This window comes from Coccinella septempunctata, chromosome 2, assembly GCF_907165205.1.
Source record: "Coccinella septempunctata chromosome 2, icCocSept1.1, whole genome shotgun sequence".
In the NCBI taxonomy this organism is placed as follows: domain Eukaryota; kingdom Metazoa; phylum Arthropoda; class Insecta; order Coleoptera; family Coccinellidae; genus Coccinella; species Coccinella septempunctata.
In genome coordinates this window covers 30,144,041-30,167,580 of record NC_058190.1, presented here as the reverse complement: position 1 = coordinate 30,167,580, position 23,540 = coordinate 30,144,041, and the positions used below count along the sequence as shown (strand labels likewise).

The 23,540-nt window shown below is 37.7% G+C and overlaps 2 protein-coding genes across 2 annotated transcripts; one reads left to right on the top strand and one right to left on the bottom strand.

The window, feature by feature from the left end:
• Positions 1 to 6,671: 6,671 nt before the first annotated feature.
• Positions 6,672 to 9,542, bottom strand: LOC123306843. Its single transcript, XM_044889007.1, has 2 exons — positions 8,695 to 9,542; positions 6,672 to 7,171 (listed from the first exon to the last, which is right to left on the bottom strand). Exons 1-2 carry the CDS (start codon positions 9,469 to 9,471, stop codon positions 6,728 to 6,730), a joined length of 1,221 nt encoding a protein of 406 aa, XP_044744942.1. The 5' UTR covers positions 9,472 to 9,542; the 3' UTR covers positions 6,672 to 6,727.
• A 4,589-nt stretch (positions 9,543 to 14,131) lies between these two features.
• Positions 14,132 to 22,847, top strand: LOC123308001. The gene is made up of 2 exons (XM_044890523.1): positions 14,132 to 14,950; positions 22,379 to 22,847. The coding sequence occupies exons 1-2, from the start codon at positions 14,174 to 14,176 to the stop codon at positions 22,838 to 22,840; spliced, it is 1,239 nt and encodes a 412-aa protein (XP_044746458.1). The 5' UTR covers positions 14,132 to 14,173; the 3' UTR covers positions 22,841 to 22,847.
• Positions 22,848 to 23,540: the final 693 nt, after the last annotated feature.

Sequence of the window (23,540 nt, the reverse complement as noted above, 5' to 3'; positions counted from 1 at the left end):
TTTTGATAACTTTCAAATCACTGCTGATTTCCTATAATTTTCGTTCATTATGAGAAAATACACAGGAAATGTAAGCAATGACAGTTTGAGGTTATCGAGAATTGCATTTAACAATCAAAATTCGGCCATTCGCAAGTCATCGGTGCTACTCGTTTAACGTTCGGTTAACGTACGTCGATGTTTAAGGTATACGTGGGAGACCGCTAGTTTACGTAGGCCGTAAAGCTGACGCTAACGTTAACGTTAATAACGGACGAATGAGCATGCGTAGATGTCAATTATAACGTTAACGTTTACGTTCATGGCTGCACTTTAACTCTCTAATTACGGCATGTGGTAACGTTAATACCGCCCGCTATTCTGAAAATGGAAATACCCATGCGTCGTAACGTAAAGCTGCATTCACAATCAATTCGCGGGCCGAAGTGCACTTCGGCACGAAATTTACCATTCGCAATAATCTTAGAACCATATACTCAAATGAATCAAAAATGTAACTGATCAAAACATAAGCATCAGCATCATCTATAGCCGGCACGAAATTCCTTGACGAAGTGATAGTTTGCAACTTGCAAGAAATTTGGTCTTGAATTTCATTGTGAATGGTAACGGAGAACGCCATCTGCTAAGCTTCCGTGCCGAAGTGCACTTCGGCCCGTGAATTGATTGTGAATGTAGCTTTATTAGCGCTTGACGTTATTACCGCATGACGTTAAGAATGCTTCCATGGGCCTGTTCCGATATTGCTGTTAGTACTGGCCCGCAATCGAATAACAATAGAACTCGAACGACTGGGCCAATAGGCATCGTTTCTGAAATACTGACAGTACTATTCAGGAATATCGGAACAGACGGCATATCTCTCTAATACCTCATTTCCAAGTACGGTCATTTTTAATTCCGAGTCATTTGCTTGACAGGAGAAGACGTGCTACAGTGCTCCTAGTGCTATAAAAGAGAAAGCGGACGAGAAAGTCACAGTGCCGTAAAAGTGAAAGCGGAGGTGAAAGTGCCCACTAACAAAGCTACGGAATATTTGATTCCGTCTGTGGAGTTTTTGTAGGTTCTATATTTGTCATCAGAATTTTAATTCGTTAAAATTTTCAAAGTTGGTGTTCATCCTAAGTGTCCAGGGATTTTTTTCTCGTTGGTACTGCAGAAAACATCAGGTGAGCTTATTTTTCGTATCTTTCTTTCTGATTTTTCTCATAGCGTAGAGAATTTTTGATGAGCCGTTTTGTTTTTATGCATGAGATACATTTTTCTTTTGTCTTGAAAAATTTTATTTTCAATTTCTTTGAGTAGCAAAGTAATTATTAATTAGATTCTAAAATGTCTGACCATTCGGACTGCGATTCCGTAATGGAAGAAGACGCGCCAGAAATCGCTAATGTCGTGTCCGAACACGATATTTTGAGAGAGGAGAACGCAAGTTTGAAAGCGAGGGTGAATGAGTTAGATAGATGCGTATCTAGCTTAGTTGCTGAGATTAAAAATCTCAGGGAGAGGCTCGAGTTGCAGGAGGGAAATAAGGAAAGTTACTCCAAAGCACTCAAGAAGAACATTATTTTGAAAAATGTCCAAGAAGTGAACTTACCGGTTCAAAAACAGAAGATGGAGGTGGTCAAAACCCCTCAAACCAAAATTTCCCCACCCGCCAAAAGAGTGAGGAAGGATAGCTCCTCGTCAAATGAAGATACAAACAAGAAAAGAGTCTTGGAAACCCCAGCCCAAGAGAAAACCACTCCAGTGGAGAGAAAAGAAAAAATCCCCCCAGTTACCCTGAGAGGTACGTCCGAATGGACTTCAATTTCGAACGCGTTAATGCGAAACGGTATTAAATACCAAAGAGCGACGACAGTAAAGGACGGTATAAGAATCGTCCCACAAAGCGCCGATGATCATAGAAGGATGACGGACTTCCTACATAAAATAAATAGGGAGTTTTACACTCTTCAACGGGAGGAAGAAAAGAAAATATACGCGGTAGTGAGATACCTACCGCTGGATGCAGATATCCCGACGATCCTTGACGACCTCAAGGATCAAGGGATCGTCGATGCTGAGGTCATAAGGATGACCTCAAATAAAACAAAACAGCCGATGCCCTTATTGCTGGTTAAAACCCAGAATAAGGGTATCTTCGAGGTGAAAAGGCTCTACAACATGAACTGTGTTGTTGAACCTAAGAGAAGGACGATTGGGCCTGGACAATGTTACCGCTGTCAGCGATATGGACATGCCCAAAGTAAGTGCACTTTTCCATGGAGGTGCGTGAAATGCTCCGGTAATCACAGCTCCAAGGAGTGTACGCTTACCAGGGAGAACGAGGAGCGAAATGCCTCTTGTGTTCTCTGCGGAGAGCAAGGACATCCAGCCAGCTACAAGGGATGTAGCGAATGGAAATTGGTCACTAAAAAGACCAAGAGATCGCCAAGATCGAACCAGACCAGCTCGAGGCCAACACAAAATACACCGAGGCCATCCCAAAACTCTTCGGAAGTGAAGAAACCCCAGGAAACTGCAACCAAAGTGGTCAAAGACACGGAGAATCCAGAGAAAAAGAAGGAAAAGTCAAAAACCGTCAAAAAAGCCGAAACCAGGAAAGGAATTTCTGGAATCACTGAGGAACTAGATAAGTTCACGAAAAACCTCCTCAGCACGATGATGCACAATCTGGAGAAAGAGATTGAGAAGAAGATGCAGCAAATTATTAAGAATATTTAATGGCTGATACGACGATAAAGAACAATCTCATAATTGTCTCTTGGAACGTCGAAGGATTGAGAGCCCGCAGAACAGAATTCGAAGAACTGATTGAAGAGAAGAGACCGGATGTCATAGCTCTCCAAGAAACAAGACTTAACGCCAACGTTCGGATAGCATTTCCCAATTACGATATCTACAGAAATGATAGACCTAACAGCACAGGTGGCGTTGCTATACTGGCTAGAAGGAATATGGATCACCATTTCGACCAAATATTCAATGGACAAGAAGTAGAAGCAATATCGATTATTGTGAATACTAATCGAGGACAAGTGAAGATTATTTCAACTTATAAATCACCGGATAAGGACATGCTGGAAGAGGATCTAAAAATACTACTAGAAGGAAGACACCCTAAAATCATAATTGGTGATCTTAACTGCAAATCGCAGGAATGGAATAGTAGAGTGGAAAATACCAACGGGAGAAGACTGAAGATTTATGCTGAAAAACTTGATGCAGTTGTAATAGGACCTGATATACCGACCTACATACCAAGAGTAAATGGACTACCTGATGTACTGGACATTGTCGTAATGAAAGACATCACTGAAGAAATCAGCATTGATACAATAGAAGACGGAACTTCAGACCACAATCCCATAGAATTCATAGTGGGACATGGCCCAAGAAACGAAGAAGAGACACAAACCAAGGATCGCACAGACTGGGAGAAATATAAGAATTTACTTCAGGAGAAAATCACGGAAATTCCCCAAATAAACACCCAGGATGAATTAGATGAAGCAGTTGAAAAATTGGAAAATCAAATAAAAGAAGCCTATGAAGAAAGCACCAAGAGAATAAGGAAACCAATTCCGAAACATTCACACGGAGATACGCCAAGGGATATAAAGGAACTTATAAAAAAGAACAGAAGACTCAGAAAAATCTACAGAACAACAAAAAGAGAAGAAGACAAGAAGAAACTGAATAAGCATAGCCAGATATTGAAAAATGCTTTAACAGAACTGCGTAATAGCAGATGGCATCAGAGATTAAGAGAAATGAATACAATAGATCACTCGGCTTGGAAAATGCAAAAACGCTTACGACGAGAACGGACAGTTATACCTCCACTGCATGGAGCAAACGGAATGGTATACCTATACGAGACTTGAGAAAGCCGAAGCACTGGCCGACTCAATTGAGAGAGAAGCCAGAATAAATTACAGAAATGATGATGACAATGAAGATCTAGAAGAAGAAGTAGAGGCAAACGAAGAACTGATGATGGAACCACCGGAAACCGAAACCATTCCAAAGCCGGCTTCACCAACAGAAATCAAAGAGATCATAATGAAATTGAAAAACAGGAAAGCGCCGGGAGAAGATAGGATAACGAATTATATGTTGAAGAAATTGCCTAGAAAAGGAATAGCAGCCTTGACGAATATAACAAACGGAGTGATGAGGACCGAATACTACCCAAAGAGATGGAAAACTGCAGAAATGATAGTTTTCAACAAGCCTGGAAAGGAACGGAAATTTCCTCGAAATTATAGACCAATCAGCCTACTATCAGCACTAGGAAAAATCGTCGAGAGGGTTATCGCTAAAAGGCTGAATGAGGAAACAGAAATGTTGAAGATAATTCCATCCGAACAATTTGGATTTCGACGAGAACATTCGACTGAACTCCAATTACTACGGCTCATAGAATACGTCACCGAAGGAATGCAGACCAAACAGGCCACAGGATTAGTTCTGATGGATATCGAGAGAGCTTTTGATAGAGTATGGCACGAAGGCCTTATCTACAAGATGAAAAAAGCAGGATATTCGACCAAGCTATGCAAGATTATAAGGAACTATCTGAGGAATAGAAACTTTTATGTGAAGATAGATGGAGCAACCTCTCGAACCAGACAATTGGAAGCGGGAGTGCCTCAAGGATCGGTACTTGGACCTCTGCTTTACGTAATATACGTTTATGATATCCCGAAGAATGCTAGAAATATGCTCACCTTGTACGCAGATGACACAGGAATAGCGTTCAGACATCGACGCCCAGAGATCATACACCGGAGACTGCAGGAAGCCATAGATGAATTACTCAAATGGTGCATCAAATGGAAAATCCAAATCAATGGAAGAAAGACTCAAGCAATATTACTGCAAAAGAGAAGATTGAGGATGGAAGAAAACCTTGAAGTTGATGGAGAAGAGGTTGAATGGAAAAATGAAGCAACATACCTAGGAGTGACGCTTGACAGAGGACTTACATGGAAAAACCACATCAAATGTGCTGTTGATAAAACAAAAGCCGCAATGAGTAAACTTTATCCACTCATAGGCAGAAGAAGTCATATGAATAAGAACATCAAGTTGACGATGATTAAAACAATTGCGCGACCACAACTCACATATGGTTCGGCGGCATGGGGCTTCGCAGCCAAGACCCACATCAAGAAAATACAGGCCACTGAGAATAAACTCCTTAGAATGGCGATGGACGTACCCTGGTTTGTTAGGAACAAACAAATCTACAAGGACTTGGAATGGGAACCAGTTATAGAATTTATGAAGAGAAAGGCGGAAAGGATATTCGACAAAGCCAAACAACATCCAAATGAGGAACTACGAAGATTGGTCGACTACGATCCAACGGAAGAAGCTAGAAGGTCAAGAACCTACCACCGAAGACCCAGAGATCAGTTAAGGATTTAAATGTAACCAAAGAAGAGCTTAACCTATAAAAGCTATAGGCAGCATACAAATATCAACACGACTACGATCGTGTGAGAGTCCAGAAACCATAAGAGTCAACTGGTTAATAGGCAAAATGTCCGGAACCTATGAAGAAGCAGTTAAGGGTTTTTAGTGGGTCTCGAGCTCAGAGAGTGAGAATCCCCACACTGTTCCTCCTCAGGAGAGGGTGTGTTCGTCTGTAAAAACCAAGTACGGTTTCCGTAAATGGACAAAAGATATCTGTGAACGCCTCGACAAAATTCCTTGGACTCTACATTGATAGTGACATGAAATGGGAAACTCATTGCAAATCCCTTAGTAAGCGTCTACATTCTTGGCCTTTTCCGATATTGCTGCTTTTACTGGCCCGCAATCGAATAACAATAGAACTCGAACGACTGGACCAATAGGCATCGTCTCTGAAATACTGACAGTACTGTTCAGGAATATCGGAACAGACGGTCTGTTATATATTCATTAAATGTTTTGAGACATCGGTTGGATGGGTCAGTGTTGAGGGTTGTGTACTCGGCGAACTTTGAGTCACAGATGATGTATGGTGTTGTTTTCTGGGGGAGCAGTTCTCTAGCAAACAAAATCTTTATAGACCAAAAGTGGGCAATCAGAACAATTTGTGGAATGAAAGGGAGAGAAACCTGTCGTGGTGTTTTCAAGAGGCAGGGTCTCATGACCCTGTTCGGCCTGTATATTTACAAGTGCGTAATGTTCGTTTACCATCATACTGAATTTTTCATTAAGTTCAAAAATGAGAATAACACCAGAAAAATGGATAGCTATTTACTGCCAAAATGCCACCTGACATTGTCACAACATCAAGTAGAATTTATGTCCCTAAAGCTTTACAATAGAATACCCAAACAGTACCGTATAGCAGGCAGTGAAAAGGTTTTTAGGAATGAAGTTCGGAAACTGATCATAGACTGTGAACCCTACAACATTACAGAATTTTATGAATATTGTTCTTTAATTTAAATTTGTTCTTTCAGTTTGACTTATTTCCCTTTTATTGTTATACAATAATTGTGTGCAAATGAATAAACATTACTGTTACTACTATTACTATTACTATTGATATCGGCGGGTGGTATGCAACTCATCTAATTCTTATTAATGATTGGGAGTTTTTGAACTCATCTGGTTTTCATTTTCGATTTTAAAAGAACGAGTGATCGCAGGAATGAAATATGAAATTTTTCAGTAAAACATACATTTATTTGAATATGTGTAGGTAATGGCAAGTATTTCATCATATCAATCCTTTTTCCAGAAAAATCTTGAATGTATCGTCAATCCTCTTGAAGTATTCGTCTGGATCCTTAAGTTCATCGCTGAAGAGTCCGTGGAAATCTCCATCGTCTGGTGATTGGCTGAGATCGAAGGAAGTGTTGAATTCTTTAGCGAGGCTTGCTCTTACGAAAACTGGTTTAGTGAAAACCGCAGGAGGAATACATATTTTGAAATTTTCGTAACAATCATTCCAGGAAAAACACTTTTCAGGGTCACTTCCCAGTTCCCTCAGTCCCTTCGATAAGATGTTATAGTAAAATCTCAAAAGATCATCTATATTCTCGTATTCTGATGCAGAACAAGTGTACAGGAGATACTGAGCTATATCCGCAAGAGGAGGACCCAGCGCAGAGTTTTGCCAATCTATTATGATCACCTCCTTGGGTTTTGTTGATCCAGTTTCCTGCAACAATAAGAAAGAAAAGCTTGAAAGGAAATCTTATTGTTGCTTTTGTGTTGTGGAGAATTAATTTGAATATTAATTCAATCATAAAATTCATCAGTTGTCATCAGGGACGTATCTGCAGAATCGATTTTAATTTGCCCAGATTTATACGCCGTTTATCTGGTAATCGGTTACGAGACAAGATCACGACCGCTTCAGTTGATTTCGGTGAAAGCACGAATTTCTATTCATATTGTTTCCAGAGTACTGTAATCACTTAGTTCAATACGAATTAAAATGAATTGAGAAAATTGTTTGGGAGGTTCGTGCAAAATCTCGAATTTTGGTGGGTAGTTTATGAGATGGAGATTTTTTTAGAATTCATTTTTAATTTTTTCGTTAAACGATCTCTACGATATTTTGCACTTTTGTTCATATCGATACTTTGAAAATTGGCATTAAGTATCAATTCAATGGACGAGTTCAGGAACGTTTGCCAACCTTGTAAATAATAGCAAAACTCTTTCAATGGTTACGTATTTTTTTTTAATTATATTTGTGCCTTTCGATTGCTTTCATCATTTTACGAACCTTGGAATGTCCCTGGCCTCCAAATCCAAGTGATATAAGAAAAAATTATATTAAATTTTCAAGGTGAGTTTTGACATTTTTCAGCCTTTTTTTTCGTGTTTCGTGCATTATATTTATGGTTTCATCCATAGACGAATAATTTATTCATTATTAGACTACGTCTATGTGTTTCATCCATAGACATATAGACCTGTCTCTATGTCTATGGTTTCATCACACAGCACATTAGTAACGTGTGTTCAAAACATTCGTCGTCAAGTAGGCTATGGAATTTTGAAAGTCGATATTTCGTGTCTAAACGTAATTCTTAGCTTTTGCTGTACTATTTCCCAGGTGAAGTTTGAAGTTAGCATTTTGGATTGTTGTTGAATTAAAATTATCAGGAAATTATAAGATGGTTTTTACGGACGTGAAAGAAGCATTTATTGTTGAATCCTACTTCAAAATTGTGGAGAAAATAGAAGGAGAGTGGAAATATTCTTTAATGTTCCAGCGACATTCCCAATGTATATCCCTGCTGTTGCTGAAAGAAACAATCTTTCGAAAGTAGGTACTGTTTTGCGATGCGTTGACGGAACAGGTATATTCAAGAAAAAAAAAAGTAGTGGTCGACCAAAAAATAAAACAGAGTTATTCAGCAAACTATGACGACAGAAGCTCCACGAACCTATGTTCGGGTTTTATCTCAAGTGGCTGGAGTATCTGCTGGCATATTTTATGCAACACGATTTTGAATGAAAGTCATCATACATAGGTTAATGTCATCATTTTGTTTACATTTTGGGAAGATGGTGTGATTCAAGAAAAGACCCACGTTCAGACACCGAATATTAATGTTTAAAATTCCATAGCCTACTTGACGACGAATTTTTTTGAACGCACGTTAGTTGAGGCGTTCTGTGATGAAACCAAAGTCTAATATTTTTTTTTGCAACTACGAAAATACTTACGAATCTGAATAGAAAATTGTTGTTCCAACAGTCCCCATGCCTAATCACCGGAAAATTGCAGTGTTCAATTGAGATGCTCTTTAGATAATTTTCTTCGAAATTATTCTGGACCTGTCTGATTTTTTCGACCATAATCTTATCTCCTTTTTCCTCATACAATCCCACAACGAAATTCAGTTCTTTCACTGCAGATGCACTGAATAGTTTCGATAATTTCTTTCGCAGGAAATCCTGATTGTTCGCACCGAAAACACTGTACACCTCTGGCACTTGATCCTTGACTGCCAAGCATAAGGCTTGCCATTTGGCATAAGCTTCAAGAACCAACTTAGCACAAGCCATATCATGGGGTTTTCCTAGTTCGTGCATCTTGAAACCTTTTGGTTTCAGATTCTCCATCAGAATAACATAAAGGTTCTCCTTGATCACGGTTCCAAAACAAGTGGGTATATTCTCGAAAGGACTGGTGTTTTTTTCTTCTGCAAATTTTTTGAAAAACGGTACGATTTTTGAGTAAAAATTTATTTCGTTCTTATATGCCACTCTTAAATTCATATCATCGAGTACTATATGGTCTGATTTACTTCGCTTAATCAATAGATTCAATCTTTCTTCTGACCCATCTGATCGACCAATCACATTTACGAATATTATATCACCTAAAGCTCCGCCACTGGTATCATAATCAGGAAATTCAATATCAATAGTGTTATAGTTTCGTTCTTTGAATGTATCAGTGATCCACGAATGTACTTCTTGCTCAAGTTCCTTTTTCATTTTGGAGATGGAACTATTCAACGATGTGCACTGTGAAACTTCTGTGAAACTCAATAAGGCAACTTCGTTATATTAACTCACGGTGGGGATTTGTTATATTTGCTTAAGGTGGGGATAAAGCCGAATAAAATATGACATGGTTTGAGTCGAAACATTCGAGGTCACAAGCAACGGCGATATCAGCGTTGTCTGATTTGATTGAATTCAACTTCAGGTAATATATATACCTACGGGAGGGGTTCGTTAATATTGCCCCAACCTATTTTCTAAATTAGATTATGTCAAATTGAAAAAATAAGGGATAAAAAAACCTCCAGAAAATTGCTCGAACATGACATCATCCAATCATTCGTTACAATAATAATGTTCATCTTCGTCGTTCACTGCTCCTCGGTAAAATAAAACAAACGGATTTAAGTCAGGTAAAGACGTATCCATACGAAGGAATGAAAAGGGCGAACAGTTAATGACTCTCCCTATCTCACTCAAATTATAAAAAGCCTCGAAGAAAGCGTTGGTTACACTATAATCATTTTTGAGCAAGTAAGGAAATGATTTTGACAATGCAGTTTTTAATGTACAGTGACTGCACAGTTTCTGTTTTTACAATTCTGCATTTCAAAAATGCGTTTTTTAAAATACAGTGACTGTATTGTTTCTGTATTGATAATTCTGCATTTTAAAAAAGCAGTTTTTGACATACAGTGACTGCACAGTTTCTGTATTGATATTTCTACATAAAAAATGCAGTATTTGTTATACAGTTACTGTACACCTTCTGTATTGATAATTCTGCATTTCGGAAATGCAGTTTTTCATATACCTACAGTGACAGCATAGTTTCTGTACCTATTTATAATTCTGCATACAAAAAATGCAGTATTTGATATTCAGTTACTGTACAGTTTCTGTATTGATAACACGACTCTAAAAAAAAATTTTTGTTCTTTGTCCTAACGTTTATATGTACTAGGATTTTCCGGTTAATTATGCACAAAAACGAAAAGAAAATAACTTTTTTTGGTATAAAGTTTGCTTTTGTGATAGTTATAGTATTAAGAGTCGTTCTTAATTTTTTTTTTATTTTTAATAATTCAAAAAGACCGTCCGTTGAGAGTGGGGTGTTTACGTTCATAAGGTGCCGCTAGAGGGCACTCGAGTCATAAACAATGATCAGGTGTTGTTTACTAGCCCAGACAAACTTCAAATATCGTCAAGAAAGTGTAAATACGATGCTGATGCATTTTGTTTTGTATGTGGTCAATTTATTATAATTCGTGACGGGAAATACGAATTAAAGACATCTCACGTTCTCTCTGAAGCCTATGAAGCATATTTTGACTTGATTCCTTTGGAATCAAGACAAGCCATGGGCTCCACATGTTGCTTGTTTTTATTGTAAATGCTATCGTTGAATCAGTCTCCTAAACACAGAAGCAAACTTTTTCATGCCGTATATTTTTTTTCGTCTAATTAGGATCTAAACTATCGAAATTTTATGCTTTGCCGTCAAAGTCAAATTTGGTGTTGACCCGTGTAATTAGGCATTTTGAAAATGCAGCATTTGATATACAATAATAAGGATAAATTCAGATGCATACCACCCGCCGATATGAATATCAACAAGTGTTACGATCTGAATTGAACTAGCCAATTTGCCATCGTCAAGGCCCCAAATGGAGTACGCTCCATCGAAGAAAAGCAGATGCTGACCATGGTTTCGGTCTCATTTGACCTAATCAGAGCAACATAGCATTTTTCTACGATGGAGAACGTTTGGAATTGATGGAACCTTATTCAACATTGGCGAGCGCTACTGGGTACTATACATTTACCCAGAGCGCCACCCAATATAAAACGGTGTCCGATTCAATCTCCTCCAGATAGAAACCAAGACGAAGACAATAGTACCCAGTAGCGCTTGCCAATGTTGAATAAAGTTCCATCAATTCCAAACGTTCTCCATCGTGGAAAAATGCTATGTTGCTCTGATGAGGTCAAATGAGACCGAAACCATGGTCAGCATCTGCTTTTCTTCGATGGAGCGTACTCCATTTGGGGCCTTGACGATGGCAAATTGGCTAGTACAATTCAGATCGTAACACTTGTTGATATTCATATCGGCGGGTGGTATGCATCTGAATTTATCCTTATTATTGTATTCATTGCCTCCCTGTTTAGGCGTGATCAATTTTTTACTATTTGATATACAGTTACTGCACAGTTTTTGTATTGATCATTCTTTATTTTTGAAATGCAGTATTAGATATTCAGTTACTGTACAGTTTCTGTATTGATAATTAGGCATTTTGAAAATGCAGCATTTGATATACAATAATAAGGATAAATTCAGATGCATACCACTCGCCGATATGAATACCAACAAGTGTAACGATCTGAATTGAACTAGCCAATTTTCCATCGTCAAGGCCCCAAATGGAGTACGCTCCATAGAAGAAAAGCAGATGCTGACAATGGTTTCGGTCTCATTTGACCTCATCAGAACAACATAGTATTTTTCTACGATGGAGAACGTTTGGAATTGATGGAACTTTATTCAACATTGGCAAGTGCTACTGGGTACTATACATTTACCCAGAGCGCCACCCAATATAAAACGGTGTCCGATTCAATCCCCTCCAGATAGAAACCAAGACGAAGACAATAGTACCCAGTAGCGCTTGCCAATGTTGAATAAAGTTCCATCAATTACAAACGTTCTCCATCGTAGAAAAATGCTATGTTGCTCTGATGAGGTCAAATGAGACCGAAACCATGGTCAGCATCTGCTTTTCTTCGATGGAGCTTACTCCATTTGGGGCCTTGACGATGGCAAATTGGCTAGTACAATTCAGATCGTAACACTTGTTGATATTCATATCGGCGGGTGGTATGCATATGAATTTATCCTTATTATTGTATTCATTGCCTCCCTGTTTAGGCGTGATCAATCTTTTATTATTTGATATACAGTTACTGCACAGTTTTTGTATTGATTATTCTTTATTTTTAAAATGCAGTTTTTGATATACAGTTGCTGTAAAGTTTCTGCATTAATAATTCGGCATTTTGAAAATGCCGTATCAGATATAGGTACAGTTACTGCATAGTTTCTGTATTTATAATTCTTCTTCTTTATAATTTATAATATATTGGATATTTCGCCAATCAACTGTGTTTTATTGAAATCATGTTAAATTACCCCCCTCATGAATACAGTTGGTCAAACATAAATCATCTTGAAGAAGAATGGTAAGTACTCCTTCGAATCCTTCGATAGTGTTGAAATATCTGCAGATTACAACGAAAATTTAAGTGTAAATCTCAAATATTCGTTAACAACTGACATTTGACGAAATAGTCCAGTTCATTGTTTTTGGATTCGTTGAACGATCGGGATCACAGATTACTCTAATTTGTGATCGATATCAACGCAGAACAAAATAAAACGAGAGAGTAAGATTTTCTTTGATAGAACAAGGATAGAACATGGTGACGCCGCCACGAAACAAATATCTTATTTTCGATTCGGGGAGTTAAAGTTCCACTTATGAGTTGAATTTTGTATCACGTCTGAGGGAGGACATTTTGAACATTTGTTGTAGCTTTGCGTCTATTTATTTTTTAGTGTTTTTTTCTCTTATTGTTCTGGTTTAATGTTATTGTATTAGACATTTTTTGATAATGCATTAAAGAAATGATAAATACTCGATAAGATGTTTTATTTTTTTGCATAAAAACGGCGCAGCTTAACGAAAAAAAGGACGAGAGAGTTTTGTCATGGATTGAATGAAGAGTTCAAAAATTATTTTAAGTTTGAAATGAATCCCAGTGGCGTACCAATTTTTGCTTAAAAAATCCTTACCCGCATGCGCGCCAATGATGAACATAAAATTCTTAATTGCAAGTCAGAAAATGCGTAATAAGTATCGATTGAAATTTAATCTGGTAGGATTCTGCATCTTCAATTTAGTGCGAGAATTCACGTAGGAGCAAAGGGGGAGTTACGGTTATTTCAATTTTTCAATTGATTTTGTTCCAGAGATTGAATGACTCAAGCCGTAGAATCGTTGAACGCTAAATATATTATTATGAAAATTTCTAACGGCATGCAGACAGGAATTGAAATTTTCATAATATTATTTCAATTCAGACACTAAACTATCATCACGCTAAATATATTTTATATTTTATGTTCAAATGTAAAACAAAATACTTCAACGTCAGGTACATATTTGAATTACCAATTACAAATTACATTTTCGAGAAGTAATTGAAATACTTACTGCTCAACCCTGGGTTGGCAGAACATTGAAAACATTTCATTCAGATTAGTAGAAAATTTTCAATTTTTATTAGATAAAAGTATTTCCAGCATAAACAGAATGAGGAATGAGCATCATTTTCATTTCAAGGTCTGAAAAATTTGCTTAATCATACTCATTTATATTACACAACTCTTTAGGTAACCAGTGAAAAACTGTGACGACTTTAAGCTTAGAATGAATTAAACAAATAGGTAATAATAATGTTTCCAAGCTGCTTTAATTCAAAATAAATATTTCACTTCTTAAATAATGAAAATGCACATTACGTTCTTATCATAGCTATCTTACATAAACAATTTATTAATATCATACACAGATCATATATAACCGAAGGAAACACTACTTACAAGTTTTACAGTTTCATCGTTGACAAGATGAAGAACTACAATGAAGATCATCTCCTGAAAATTGTGAAGAAAATAGTCAAGAAACAACTTTCTTCCGACAATGTCCATATAACCCTTGGAAAAGGCAGCGAAAAACTGGATGGTTTCATGGGTGAGATCCTAACAATCCATACAGTAGATCAGGATACGCAGAAATCGTTAGAATTGATAGCGAAAATCTCCCTTAAAGACGAGAAAATCAGAAATTACACAGCCATCGCACAAAGTTATAAGAATGAGATACAAGCTTATGAAGAATTCTTCCCAGCTCTCCAAGAAATGAGGAACGATTTCAAAATTTCCCAACCCATCAAATCCCTAGTCAAATTCTATCACGCTTCCGAAACACAAAATGAAGAATACATAATTATGGAAAATATTAAAATGAAGGGATATGAAATGTTGCCAGTCCGACATTTATTGAACAATGAAGAAGTTAAATTGATCTTCGAAAGTTATGGAGAGTTGCATGCGAGTTCATTGGCTTTGAAAGCGTTACATCCGAAGAAGTTCCAAGAAATTACCGGTCAAAATGTGAGTGTTTTCCGTCTGATCCTCGATATGAAAATTTCTAAAGATGTGGCATATAGTATGACTTCCATTCGAGATGTGATGAAAGAGAAATGTTTTGAGCATGTTTTATTGAATAAATATACGGAAGATACGATTGGAATCTTGAAGAAAAAAATGGATTTCAGAGGAGAAAAATATGTTAGTTTTACACATGGAGATGGTTGGAGTAACAACATAATGTTCAAGTATGAAGTAAGTGCTAGTTTTGTTTTTTTTTCAACTCACACACCATATGATTCATAATATTATTTCCCAATATATATCTACCTGTGGTATCCTGCACGAAAAAAATTGTGATCGCTATCGATCAATTAAAAATTACAACCGATTCAAAATGATAATAAATTCCTCATAGCAGATAAAACCAGCAGATCCCAGATAACCGTAAGGTTAAGCCAACATGAAAAGTTCCTTTCATATACAAGGTGTATTTGAAGGTGGGGCTTTTTTTAACAGAAGGTAGAACTGGAGAAAATGAAGCGTTTCACCAAAAATCACCTATACAAAACTTTCAAAATCACAAAGTTGAAAAAAAAATTGAAAATGATTACTGAATTAGATCCTAATACGACCGTTTGTTAGCTGAATTATCGAAAAGAGTGTGAAAAAACTCCTTCTCCTGATTCAACCATGTGGTTTCGTTCGATATTGGAAACTTAGGATTGCGGAATTGTTGTCATTATTTTTTAGTTACTTACACGATTCTATGAAATGGCTCATTTCGATACCAACTGACAGAAGAGACTTAGGACACAAGTGTAAAAAAATAGAATAATACTTCAAAATCTCACCAATAAAATTCGTCTGAATTATTCACGAATTTTTTCACAATGGGCTTATGGGCATCACAATCTTCTTTATTATTATTATTATTACACTACAATAAGAGTGGAGGTTAAACCTATGCACTCAATACAGAACTAATATATACAATGTATGCTAGAAAGTAGATGAATTTAAGCATTTCGCCATCGGTCGTACATGTTCTTGAACCTGTTGACTGTATCAGCATTCACCACTTCATTCGGGAGACGATTCCAAACGTCGAAAATTCTATTAGGTAGGAAGTTCATCCGGCAGGTGGTTTTAAACGATTCCTTGGCAAGTTTGAAACTATGTCCGCGAAGATGGTTCGTATTTAAAGGGAATAAATGTTCAAGGTCTACACCAAAGAATCCATGCGTAGCCCTAAAAGCCACTATCATGTCACCCCTGGCACGCCGGTCCTCGAATCTTGTCAGGTCAAACAATCTCATTCTTGCCTCGTAGCTTGGTCGAGAGAACCAGGAAAACGGGATTCTTGTGCACCATCTCTGGATAGACTCAAGAAGCTGTAAGTCAGATTTGAGAGCTACCCACCAAACTGGCCCAGCGTACTCTAGAATAGGCCTCACGTAGGTTGTGTACAGCAATTTGGCAGTCTGTATACTACAACCCCTGAAAGACCGTTGAATGAGGAAGGCGGCCTTCTTGGCTCTACTACAAGCCTCAGTTATATGCTCCGACCAGTCAAGATCGGAATTGACGATCACCCCAAGATCAAGATGGCTCCGGACCACAGTAAGAGACTCTCCAGCCAGCGTATAAGGAAGCCTGGGATTGTTTCTGCCGAGGTGCAGAACACAGCACTTGCTGATGTTGAGAGGTAGCAACCATTTTTCAACCCAGAGAGCAATACTATCCAGGTCGGACTGCAGCTGGTTATAGGTAAGGGATGGGACATTGTATAATTTGGCATCGTCGGCGAACAGGAGACACTTTGAGATCAATGATTGTGGGAGGTCCGCTATGTACAGCAGGAAAAGAATCGGACCAAGAACCGATCCCTGGGGAACACCACTTGTAACCTTACTATCACTTGTAGAGAAAACACCACCAACCCTAACTCTAAAAGTTCTATCACTAAGAAAGGACTTGATCCATGAGAGCAATCCTCCTCGAATTCCCATATGCTCCAGCTTATGAATTAGCCGACGGTGGGGAACTCTGTCAAACGCCTTGGCAAAATCCAAATAAACAACATCAATCGGAATGCCATCGTCTAAGCACCTGGACCAGTCATTCACTGCCATGAGAAGGTTAGTCATCGTTGATCGACCCGGAAGAAAACCGTGCTGAGCATCAGGTATCAATTTATTAGACTTGGCAAAATCAAGAATTAGGTCGGTTATTATTCTTTCGAATACCTTGCATACAGTAGACACGAGACTTATGGGGCGGTAGTTAGAAGGGGAGGTCTTATCCCCATTCTTATAAACAGGCGTAACCGAAGCCGAACGCCATTGTGAAGGAAGTGATGAAGTAAGGAAAGATCTTTGAAAAAGATAGAAAAGTGGTTCAGCAAAAGCACCAGAACATTTCGAAAGGAGAAGACAAGTAATTCCATCACTACCAGGAGCAGCAGCGACCCTCAGGCTGGAAAGATACTTTTCCACAATGTCTGACGACAATGGTATATGATCAAGGGAGCCAGAACATCGAGGAGTAAGTAAAGGTGGTATGGCCGACATAGGTTCATCAGTGAAGTGGGAGGAAAATGTTTCAGCGAGAACATCAGCTGACTCAGAATAGGTGCTGCACTGTTCTCCAGATGAATTCTTCACCAGGGGAACAGATACCTTGCTATCAAAGGAACCTCGGACATATTTGAAAAACCTTTTCCGGTTCCCCCCAGACACCAAATCATTCTCATAATTGGCCTTTGCAGACCGGATTAAAGATGACAAGTGATTGGAGTAGTTTCGATGGTTTTTGTAATCAGTATCAGATCCACTTCTGACATAACGCTGCCATAGAGACTTCTTTACTTTAATTGAATCGTAGAGTTTGCCTGTTATCCATGGTTTACTTGGATTATGATTCACTAGCTTGGAATCAGTGTTAGATGAAACTGCGTCTAGTACAATTCTATGAAATCTCTCCCAAAGAACATCGATGTCCTCATCTCCGGAAAAAAAGTCTGACCAATCATAAGTCCCCAGCACTGCCGACACCCCCTCATAATCCGTCCTCTTAAAAACCCTGGTTTGCTTCTTCTGTGTAGAGGGACAAAAAAACTGCAGGTCAAACTTCAAGACCACGTGATCGGATCTGCCAAGAGGAGGTAGATACGACAGCTCAGACAGAAGATTGCTATCCGATGTGAAAATGAGATCTAGTGTAGAAGGATTTTGTCCCTGTCTGTACCTCGTTGGCTTTTGTACAATTTGTTGTAGTCCCGTATTGAGGATGAGGTCTGCATATGGAAATGATGGTGAGTTCTCGGAGGGGCGCCTGATGAGGGGCCATTCCAGATCAGGGCAGTTGAAGTCGCCAATAATTATAATGTTTCGTCGTGAAAGTGATAGCTCCTCCAGGTATTCACCAAGGGCCCTATCATCTATGCAAGGTCGTGGTCTATAAATGCATGCCAAAGTAAAAGATATATGCGAATCAGACAGATCCATGAAGATATTATCTATACCGTCCCAGTCTCTATTAAAAACAGATATCTTGAAGGAAGCAACGATATCATCCCTCAAGAAGATGCAGACACCTCCGTAGCCGATAGTTCGTAGACTGTCTCGGCGAAATATTGTGTAGCCTGGTATATGGCAAGTTCCGTCAGGAATGGAAGACTGCAACCAAGTTTCGGTTATGAAAATAATGAATGGTTCCTTCATTTGGACGACAGTGAGCAACTCGTTGAATTTGGACAGTAGAGACTGGGCGTTAGTATAGACGATAGGCCACGAATTTAGGGTGTCCGGTTTTTTGTTGAAGACTTGGGTTGGTTTTTCTTTGTTGATGAGATAGTTGGTCGACCCCTGTCATACTTAATTGTGATATTCTTCTCACCTCCCTCCTGTCTCCTCCGTAGTTCAGCACGGAGTGCATTTAGTTCAGCTACCTGATTCTTCGTTTTATCATCACGTATTATTATGTCACGGAAACGTGAGTTTTCATGCAAGGAGTTCTTGTCCCTAAGGATTTTATTAACGATTTCAGAATTGGAAAAGGAAATCTTGAGCCATCTAGGTTTATTCTCATCTTTCCCAGGAATACGTGAGATGTTGGTCATGAATTTACTCGCTGCCCTATGTATATGCTCAACAACCGCAACTGCATTATCTTCATCGTTAGGACTCTCGGGCAAATTGACAATTATTATATTGTGAGATTTTTCCACTCGTTTCATAATTTCAGGTATCAGATCAGGGGTAGTATCAGCGGCTATGTCGTCCAATCTAGACTCCAGGCTTAGAATCATAGAAGAGGCATTTTTTATTCCGCTAGATAGATTATTATGTGAATCTTTTAAACTTGACACATCCGATTCAAGAGCGGTTAGTGATTGCTGATGATTGGATAAAATCTCAGAATGCTTATTGATGGATGCAGAACAGATAGCCAATTGGCTGAGAATTTCATTTTGCCGCTCTTCCATTCGATGTACACTGGAAGCGACCTCACTAATTCTGTTCATCATTTGATGAAAATGCTCCAGAGTTAAAGGAGAACCCTGGCTGCCCTCGACTCCAGACGTAGATGGTTTCGTAGCAGCAGCATCAGAAGACAAAGTGCGAGCTCCGGAGGAATTACTCCTAAGTCGGCGCTCCATGGACTGACAGATAGGACAGATCCAAGTTTCCTGTTTATCGGAAAGAGAGCTAATTTCGCTCGAAGTGACATTCACGCATAATGCATGGAAAACTTTTGAACATTTAGTACAGGAAATCGAGAGATGTGAACCTATTATATTCTTACTACACGAAGAGCAATTACGTGGCATTGCTGATAAATGTACAGGAGATGGATTTATGTTGAGACTCTTCACTTCCCTGGGTCGATAGGGAAGACTCAAGACAGAGATTTTGTTGGACCTCGGAAACGGAGGAATAAAGGAAAGGCGTAAAATGCGAGCATTCAGCGATCACAATTTATTTCAGTTCCTAAGAACGGAAAATTATCAACACCGCAACACGTGAAAGATAACAGAATACGTTATCAACATACGGTGGAATGAATCGTTTGATAAACACGATTATTTCAATTGAAATCGAAAATTAATTTCCAATCAAGTCAAAAACAATCATACACAAAAATTTGCGGATGTAATGAGGGTGATTGTAATCGATAGTATTTTACCTTAATTGATCAGTATCAGAAGCTGGTAGCAAAGAAAACACTAATGTAAGCACTCTTTAAGAATTTCGAGGAGAAAACCAGAAACGCGTGTTAATCTGCCGACTAGCAATATCCATGTTCTTGTTCTTGTTCGAACATTCCAACACAATCGTCGTAAAAATGGGATGAAATATGGAAACATCATAGCACTTTTTCAATATAATTAACATAAGCACTTTCAAGAAACTGCCTCGATTTTCTAAATTTTTTTTCACCCTTAATTGCATGATACAACAATTATGATTCTCTCAAAAGTGACCTGATGTATCCAATCCGATGAACTTGGCACTGAACCATTCATTGTCCAGCCATCGTACGTTTATTTTTTGTTTCGTTTTTGCGATGCCGGAGTCACCTTCCACAGTGCCGTACTTGAGATTCAACCAACAACATCTAGGGGTTGTACTCAGCCCTCTTGGATATTTTATATAGACAATTTTTGGTTGAACGACTTATTTTGATAAGTTCTACCTTCTGTCAAAAAAAGCCTCACCTTTGAAAACACCCTGTACATTTCAAATAATCATTTCCCCTCCACGAACACGTTTGATCCCTATGACGATGTACAGAGTGGGCAAATTTCGATGTTTTAGCACTACAGCTTTCAAACCAGTGGAGATAGACAAAATCTGATACCCCATTCTCGTTCTCTTTTTCTGAGAAACTAACAAGACAACATTTTTGGCCACCTTTTTTTGATTTCGAGTTATAAGCGAAAATTGAAAAAATGGCGATTTCGAAATAAATTTATATCTCCGCTAATACTGATGATAGAGCTCTGAAATTAAAACATTATACAGACACTTTTATAAGTAGAATCTATTGGCGTGCTTGTCTGCTATGGTGCTATGGTTTCAACTTTTGACGAACACAGAAAAATAGAACTTCCCATAACAAGAGCAGTCTCCTTCCGGCAATGTCATTCTTTCTATGCTTTTTACCAATTTCCACAAAATTTTAATTTTTGAGAAATTGAGTAAGAAGCATAGAAATGAAAGAACTAATAGAAGGAGACTGTGGTAATCATAAGATTTTACATTTTTCTATTCTCATCCAGAGTAGAATCCATAGAAATATTGAGAAAATAAGTTTTTGACCATTTTCTATTATTTATATTGATAGAAACCATATGATGTTATATATTTTTGAAATCAGTAAAAATTAAGCTTTCAAAAAATTGCACAGAAATCTAGTGTTCTTATTTAAAAAAACATTACTTTGGGTCATAGCTTTGTAATTAACGATCCTGCTAAAAAGGCGAGCACGCCACTGGATTCCACTTAAAAAAGTGCCTGTAAAATGTTTTCATTTCAGAGCTCTATCATCAGTATCAGCGGAGATATAAATTTATTTCGAAATCAAAAGAAATGGCCAAAAATGACTACTACTCTTGTTAGTTTCACAAAAAAAGAGAACAAGAATGGGGTATCAGATTTTGTCTATCTCCTCTGGTTTCAAAGCTGTAGTGCTAAAACATCGAAATTTGCCCACCTTTTACATCGTACATCGTCTTATTAGTTTAATTTTTTGTTTTTTCACATAGCAACATATGAAAAAAAAATTTAGGGTATGGAGACCTCCGGGAAATAGTTGTGCGAAAAATTATCGTCATTCTTCGAGGCACATCCCTTATTTTCGAAGGAGTGGGGGGCAAACGGAAGTGCGGTCGGAAAGCCAACATGTCTGGGGAGGGACATTTTGAGGGACCAATGTTTTTTTTTCTATTTTTTACGACACAATTTTTTGAGATTTTAATTTTTTTTTCGCGTTTTAGATGCACTTCAGTCTTCTGAAAACACGAAACGAATGCCTCTCGGATCCATCGTCCCGTTCGAATAATATGAATGTTCGAAGTTGCCCCCCTTAATCGGAGATATCTAGAAAATTTTTCGCGAATCATCCTCAAATCGTCTGAAAATTGAGAAAACGTAAAAATTTTGATAAAAGAATGTCTCAAAGCAAATTTACATACCTAATATGAAATATCTTATCATCAAGTGAATTCTATGACACATATACAAATTAAGAGTATACATATAAATATACCACCGTTTTGGTGGTCAGTTCAAAAAGAGGAAATGAATATCTTACGTCAGAAACCACTAATTTATATAGGGTTTTCATTATAATTCAACTCAATCAGTTCGTCATCCCGGAAAGTCAGAAATTTTTTTATTCGTCAAACGCACAAAATAATAAAAAATGTTTCATTGAAGAACAAATAATCATTAATGTTATTAACTTTCCGAGGTGAAATTATCTCTTCTATGAATTTCCACATAGAAAAATTTCTCGAAAAGTCTTGCCATTGCCTACAATTCGTATCCTGATGAAATTGAAAAAAAAGACGTTCTTTAAGTGCTGCAATCTTTTCGACGGAAGTGGAAACTATTGTAATATTCGTGTGTTTTCAATCATCAAATTGAAGGATTTAATGATATTTTCTTTCCGCAGGTGAGAAATGGTCAACGATCCCTGTCAGACATAAAGTTATTGGACTGGCAAGCATGGTCCGTCGGACCTCCTGTAATAGATATTATGTTCTGCCTTTTTTCGAGTTGTTCCAAAGAAGTATTTGAAAACTTAGACACCCACATCGAGAGTTATTATGAGAGTTTAACAAAAACTTTGATGCTTTACAATTTGAAAGCGGAGGAAATTTATCCATTTCAAGAAATGCAGAGGCAATTAGAACAACACTATCACTATCCCGCCATTTTTGGAATGATGATACGAAAAATAAGGAGCTTCGATGAAAACCACAGCATTGACCCTGTTAATTACAGTTCAAACGACGATTCCACATTCTTCGATGCAGTTAGAGATATAAAATTCGACAAAGATTATTTGTTCGAAAATCTGAAATATGTATTCGATTTTCTTGATAAGAAAACAAATAAAAATTATGATATATGACGAAAGACTTTGTGGTTCACTGTTATCCAGGACTATCTTTACCCGTACGATAAAAAATCAAGAGCTCATCGATGTTGATTGAAAGAAGCATAAAAATATTTCAGTGGACAAAATGAACTGCCTTATGAAAAATATGTTGGGGAAAAGAGCAGTTTCAAACAAATTGAAAGAGTGTTCGATTGTTCTTAAATATAAGTACCTACAGTTTCAAACGGACGAATTGAAAAATAATATTAGTGAAACAAAAATAATGATATTAATAATAACGTTTTCTATTGGTAAAACTAGTGTTGCACTGGATCACAGAACATCAAATGTGAATTAGGATATCTTGAAGTTATTGCACTGTTTTTATAATATGCTCTCAATACGCACAGTTATACAAATGAAATTTGCTATTATAGCGAATTGCGGTGGTAAAACTAGCTTCAGATGTATTGGAATGATTGTAGTGACATCAAAATATGCACTCGCACTGCACTAGTTTTACCAATAGAAAACGCTATTAGAGATTCCTTATTCCTTCGCTTGATTCTACTTCAATTCTTCAATCAATTCTTTATGGTACCGTGAAAAACATTTTCTTGCATGGGAGAAGTTGACCAAGTTATTTGATGTTTGGCCGGTTATGTATAATAACTCAATAATTCAAAATAAATTCTTTCTGGTCTGAATTGAGTCGATATTTTTTCTTCATTGT